At 64.0% G+C, this 6,421-nt stretch overlaps 1 protein-coding gene across 1 annotated transcript; it reads left to right on the forward strand.

Moving 5' to 3' along the window:
* Positions 1-873: 873 nt before the first annotated feature.
* Positions 874-3,834, forward strand: ACTG1 (actin gamma 1). The gene is made up of 6 exons (XM_063352608.1): positions 874-967; positions 1,350-1,483; positions 1,569-1,808; positions 2,121-2,559; positions 2,649-2,830; positions 2,926-3,834. The coding sequence occupies exons 2-6, from the start codon at positions 1,361-1,363 to the stop codon at positions 3,067-3,069; spliced, it is 1,128 nt and encodes a 375-aa protein (XP_063208678.1). The 5' UTR covers positions 874-967; positions 1,350-1,360; the 3' UTR covers positions 3,070-3,834.
* The last annotated feature ends 2,587 nt before the right edge of the window (positions 3,835-6,421 follow it).

The raw sequence follows: 6,421 nt of genomic DNA on the forward strand, positions 1-6,421 counted from the left end.
GCCCGGCGCTGGCTTGCCGGTGGGCCGGCGCTGCCGGGGGTGCTGGGTGCTGCTATGGAGGCCCAGCCGGCCTATGTGTGACGCTCAGGGGGGTACCTATAGTGGTGTCACCTATAGGGTACGCGGTGTCACCGACAGGGTACATGGTTTCACCCATGAGGGACCATCACCGGAGCCCGGGGGTGCAGCTGGGGCGCTCGGTGCTGCCCCAGGGCTGGGCGGTGCTGCCGGTGGGGCGGTGGGCTCCGGGGGTGCCTAACTGAGGGCGGGGAGGGGGGAAGGGGGGGTGCCAGCCCCGGGGAGTGCCCGGTGCTGCCGGTGGGGGTGTGCAGGTGCTGGGGGGGGGTTGCCGGTGCTGCAGGGGGGTGCTGTGGGTGGGGTGCACCCCCCGCCGGTGGGGTGCACGTGCCGTCGGTGGGGTGCACGTGCTGCCCGAGGCCGTGCACGTGCTGCCCGGGGATGGGGGGTGCCCGGTGCTGCCCCGGGGCGGAGTGGGGGGGGGGGGGGGGGGGGGGGCACGATGCCACCTTCGGGGTGCGGGGCCAGGCCCGGCCAGGCCCCGGCGCTACTGGAGGGCAACCGGCTGCCGCCCCGGGGACTGGGCCCGGTGCCCGGCGGGGGGTGCCCGGTGCTGCCGGGGGTGCTGCCGGGCGGCGCGGCCGGGGGGGTCCCCGCCGGGGCCGGGGGTCGCCGCCGCCCCCCCCCGCAGCCCCATGCAGGTTCCGGGGTGCCGCGGGGCGGGGGCAGCCCGGCAGCCGCCCCACGTGGCCGGGGCCGCGCCAGCCAATGAGAAGGCGTGTTTCTGAAAGATCTCCATATATGGCGATGTTCTCGGCCGGGTGGGCGGGGCTGTCGCCCCCTGGGTATAAAAGCGCGGGGCTGGCAGGCGTACGGTCTCACTCAGCCGGCGGCAGCAGATCAGGCGGCACCGTCTCCCTCAGCGCCGACAGCAGCTTCCCCCGCACAGGTACCGGCCCTGGCCCCGCCGCACCGGCGGCCGCGGGGCGTGGCCCGCGCCCTCCCCCTTTCCCCCACCGCCCCCTTTTGCTGCAGCCTTCGGGAGGGGAGGGGGGGGGGGGCGGCGGGTCGGTCCCGGCCGGGGCGGGATGTGGCCGTTCCCCTCACTGTCGTCCCCCCCCCGACCACACTGGAATGGTTTCGCCCGTTTGAACGGGTGTGTGAGGGGGGCGCGGCACGATTGGCTGCGGCGATGGGTGACGTCAGGGCGCGGGAGATTCAAACCGCGGGGCGGGGGGGGGGCGGGCGGTGGCGGCCGCGGTCTGTCAGGGCCAGCCGCCATCTTGTCGTCCCGGGGCGGGTGATCGCTGACCGGGCCTCCTCCGCCGCAGAGACCTCCGCCATGGAAGAGGAGATCGCCGCCCTCGTCATCGACAATGGCTCCGGCATGTGCAAGGCCGGGTTTGCCGGGGACGACGCTCCCCGCGCCGTGTTTCCCTCCATCGTCGGTCGCCCCCGACACCAGGTATGGCGGGGGGAGGAGCGGAGGGGCGGGCAGAGCCGGGGCGGTGCGGGACCGTGCGGGCGCTGACTGAGCTTCGGTTTCCCAGGGCGTGATGGTGGGGATGGGGCAGAAGGACAGCTACGTGGGGGATGAGGCGCAGAGCAAGAGGGGGATCCTCACCCTGAAGTACCCCATCGAGCACGGCATCGTCACCAACTGGGATGACATGGAGAAGATCTGGCACCACACCTTCTACAACGAGCTGCGGGTGGCCCCCGAGGAGCACCCCGTCCTGCTCACCGAGGCCCCCCTCAACCCCAAGGCCAACAGGGAGAAGATGACACAGGTACGGTTGCTCACCCGCCACTGGCCGCCCTTTGCTCTTGTCTTATTCCCGAACCTCCTGTCATTATGGCATCTTAAACCTGAGTTTCTTTTATTTTCTTTCTCCCGACATTTTCAGGGCTCTGTACTCCTGGCATTTCTTCCCTGACGCCTCAGGTTTCTTTCATTTGTGTTTCTGCCTGCATTCTTTGCTTTTTTTTTTTTCCTTCACACACGAGTTTTTTTTCTGCATGTCAGCATGTGTGTTTTAACATGGGTGTGAGTGACCCAGCTCATTACTCGGTGCTAACTGATTTTTTTCCTCTTCTCCCAGATTATGTTTGAGACCTTCAACACCCCAGCCATGTATGTGGCTATCCAGGCTGTGCTGTCCCTGTATGCCTCTGGTCGTACCACTGGTATTGTTATGGACTCCGGGGATGGTGTCACCCACACTGTGCCCATCTACGAGGGTTATGCTCTGCCCCACGCCATCCTCCGCCTGGACTTGGCTGGCCGTGACCTGACAGACTACCTCATGAAGATCCTGACAGAAAGAGGCTACAGCTTCACCACCACAGCCGAAAGGGAAATTGTCCGTGACATAAAGGAAAAGCTGTGCTACGTCGCCCTGGACTTCGAGCAGGAGATGGCCACTGCTGCCTCCTCCTCCTCCCTGGAGAAGAGCTATGAGCTGCCCGACGGCCAGGTGATCACCATTGGCAATGAGAGGTTCAGGTGTCCAGAAGCTCTCTTCCAGCCCTCTTTCCTGGGTAGGTGTGGGCTTCCTGGGGCTGTTGGGGTTGGTGTGACCAAACCGAGGTGCTTCGTGTGTGCTAACGAACCTGCAACTCTTCTCCAGGCATGGAGTCCTGCGGCATTCACGAGACCACTTTCAACTCCATCATGAAGTGTGATGTGGACATCAGGAAGGACCTGTACGCCAACACGGTGCTGTCCGGAGGCACCACCATGTACCCCGGCATCGCTGACAGGATGCAGAAGGAGATCACGGCCCTGGCGCCCAGCACAATGAAGATCAAGGTAAGAAACGCTGCGAGACCTGGCTGGGGGGTGGAGGGAGGGCAGGAGAAGGCCCAGCCCGCTCTGACCGTGGCCGCTCTCTCTCCTCTTTGCAGATCATCGCTCCCCCTGAGCGCAAGTACTCAGTCTGGATCGGTGGCTCCATCCTGGCCTCGCTCTCCACCTTCCAGCAGATGTGGATCAGCAAGCAGGAGTACGATGAGTCCGGCCCCTCCATCGTCCACCGTAAATGCTTCTAAATGGACTGCTGGCGGGCGCCCCACGCCTGCTGCATGAGTTGTCTCACTAGTATATGTTTGCCCAGGCAAATCTATACACCTCATGCTAGCCTCATACAACTGGAATAAGCCTTCTTTCAAAAGAAAACTTGCCCTTGGAAAGTCTGTACCTGATGTTAGACACATGTCGGCACTGGACGGTCGAGCTGTCACTTGATTTGACCCCGTTATTTGAGTTAACCGTTCCCTCGGTGTACGCCTGAGTGAAATACCCTGTACAGATCGGCTACTGGCTGCGGGGCTGGCCCGGCCCACGCTGACCAGGGGCTCCCGCAGCTCCCACACTGACAGTGGCCCCTCTCCCCGTGCCCTGGCCGCTGCGTACAGGGTATTTGGAGTCAGTTTTGCCGTACATTCCGTGTGGAGTATTCCAGATTTCCTGTAGAGGCTGGTAGGAGTCCATCGAGAATTCACTTCTGTCGCTGCCGTTCTAGCAAGGTTGGGAAAAAACATATCGCGTCCGAGCCTTATGAACCAGTCTTCATCCTCCTCTTCCCCCCCCGAATCCCAGGCGACATCACGGGGCTGAAGTTACTCAACTTGAGTTGCGGAAACTTTGCATTTACACCTGTAAATTTATGCATCGTTTAATTTATGTAAGATTTTTTTTTTTTGTACGTTGCCTTAATGTTCTCACATGACGGTAGGAAACCAAAATTTGTAAACGTCATCCTAAAGTTGAGAAATTGTAAAGCCCAACAACACATCATTGTGTAAGGAAAATAAAAAAAAAAAAAAAAAAAAGCGCTGCAGTAAACTCCACCTTGGGGGCTCTGTGTGTGTGTGGGGGGGTGCTGGGGGGTGGGGGTGGCACCACCTGAGCTTGTCCCCTGTGGGTGACAAGTGGGAGCTGAGCTGGCACCGAGCTGCAGCTCCTGGCTGTGCTCCCCAAGGAAGCTGCTGGTGATGGCACGATGGCACTTTGGGGTTAAAAAGGGCTGTTTAGGTGCCAAGGAGGTGTCAAGGGCTGGTGACGGGCACTGCCCTGGGCCCTGGCGGTGGCACCCTGCCCGGGGCAGAGCTGGTTTGGCATGCTTTGGTGGTGGGCTGGTGCCAGGAGTGGCTCCCTGGTTTGTCACCAGCCTGGGGGGGGGGGGAGGTCCCCTGCACCCCCAGCCCTGCTCTTGGCTGCCAGGGGCTGAGCCCCCTGAGCTTGTTTCTAGGGGGAGAGAGAAAAACCTGCTAATTAATTAAAGCACCCAAGGTCAGGCTGCAATTAGGCCCTTGCTAGGTCTGCTGCCAGCTCGCTGCCACACTGCTGGGTCAGATGTGGGGACATGGGGGGGACACGCACAAACCCCGGAGCCCCTCTGCCAGCGGGACCCAGGCCACGGTGGTGGCACAGCCGGGCCCAGGGCCCCTCGTCCCTTGAGAACGGTGGGATTTGCCCCAGGGACAGGGTGGCCACGGTGGCACCGCTGCCCAGCTTGTCCCCATAGTGTCCCCATCCTGTCCATGCCCCCACCCAGACCAGCAGAGCTGATTTGGCACCATGAGCCCAGTGTCGGCCCCTTGGTGGGTGGCACAGGGCCACTGTCATCTCTGTGCCAGGGCCACTGCCTGTTGTTTTGGGGTGCAGGGGAAGGGGGGGCGTGTGCACCCCTCCCTAGGGAGGATACGGGGGGGGGGGCACATGGGCCCATAGCTGGGGGCAGCTGCAGGTGCCAATGCTCAGTGTCGGGGTGACCAGGATCGGGCCCTGCGGGAGTCGGGGGGTGCTGGGTGCCCCCCAGCACCCTCCGCCCTCCCCCCACTGGCCCAGCAGAGCTGTGAGCTGGCCATGGGAGGGTCCCCTTGATTGCCTGGGGCTGGTGCAGGGTGAATCCCACCCTCCCGGTGCAGGATGAGCCCCCGGGGCCACCCAGCCCGTGCCACCTGTGCCCACCAACTGGCCCGCACCCCCTCCCTGCCAGCTGTCCATCCGTCTGTCTGTGCATCCGTCCCTCTGTGCGCCCACCTGCCTGCCCTGCCCGGCCAGCTGTCTGTCCCCCCCGCATCCCTCTGGCTGTCCATCTGTCCAGCCATCCTTCCAGCCGTCTGTCCATCCGTCCCTGTGGCCATCCTGCCATCCCTCCCTGCATCCCTCCGTCTGTCTGTCCATCCCTCCCTGCAACCATCTGTCCATCTGCCCATCCTTCCATCCCTCTCTGCCGCCGTCTCTCCATCTGTCCATCCTTCCCTGCATCCATCTGTCCGTCCATCCTTCCACCCCCACACCAAGCTGTCCAGCCTCCTTATAGCCGTCTGTCTGTCTGTCCATCCTTCCGTCCCTCCCTGCAGCTGTCTGTCTGTCCAGCCATTCTTCCATCTCTGCACCAACCTGTCCATCTGTCCGTCCCTCCCTGCATCCATCTGTCTGTCCTTCCATCCCTCCCTGCAGCCGTCTGTCTGTCCAGCCACCCTGCCATCTCTGCACCAACCTGTCCATCCGTCCGTCCCTCCCCGCATCTGTCTGTCCATGCTTCCATCCCTCCCTGCATCCCTCTGTCCATCCCTGCGCCAGCCTGTCCACCCTCCTTACACCTGTCTGTCCATCCCTCCCTGCATCCGTCTGTCCATCCTTCCATCCCTGCACCAATCTGTCCATCCGTCCGTCCCTCCCCGCATCTGTCTGTCCATGCTTCCATCCCTCCCTGCATCCCTCTGTCCATCCCTGCGCCAGCCTGTCCACCCTCCTTACACCTGTCTGTCCATCCCTCCCTGCATCCGTCTGTCCATCCTTCCATCCCTGCACCAATCTGTCCACCCTCCTTACATCTGTCCATCCATCCCTCCTTGCACCCATCTGTCCGTCCCTCCCTGCATCCGTCTGTCCGGCCTTCCAACCCTCCCTGCACCCGTCCGTCCATCTGTCTGTCCGTCCATCCCTCCCCGCATCCGTCCGTCTGTCCGTCCTTCCATCCGTCCCTGCACGCGTCCGTCCATCCCTCCTTACACCCGTCTGTCCCTCCATTTCCCCAGCCACCCCTCCCGTCCGTCCGTCCGTCCGTCCGTCCGTCCGTCCCTCTCTCCGTCCCCCACCCCCGGCCCCGCTCGCGGCCTGTGCCCCGCTCCGTCCGCCAGGGGGCAGCACGGCCCCGCGCGCCGCCGCATGGCACGAGTGTGCGCGGCCTCAGCCCGGCGGGGGCCGCGGGGGGGGGGGGGGGCGGGCAGAAGGGCCCCGATGGGCCCCCCCCGCCCCCGTTAACCCGCCCCCCCCCCCCCCCCCCGACTCCCCGCCGCCGCCGGGGCGGGGAAAGGGTTAACGGCAGCCGGGTGGTGAGAACAAAAGGGCTCCCCGCCAGCCAATGGGCGCCGGGCTCCGCACAACGGC

Source organism: Chroicocephalus ridibundus, chromosome 14, assembly GCF_963924245.1.
Source record: "Chroicocephalus ridibundus chromosome 14, bChrRid1.1, whole genome shotgun sequence".
NCBI lineage: Eukaryota > Metazoa > Chordata > Aves > Charadriiformes > Laridae > Chroicocephalus > Chroicocephalus ridibundus.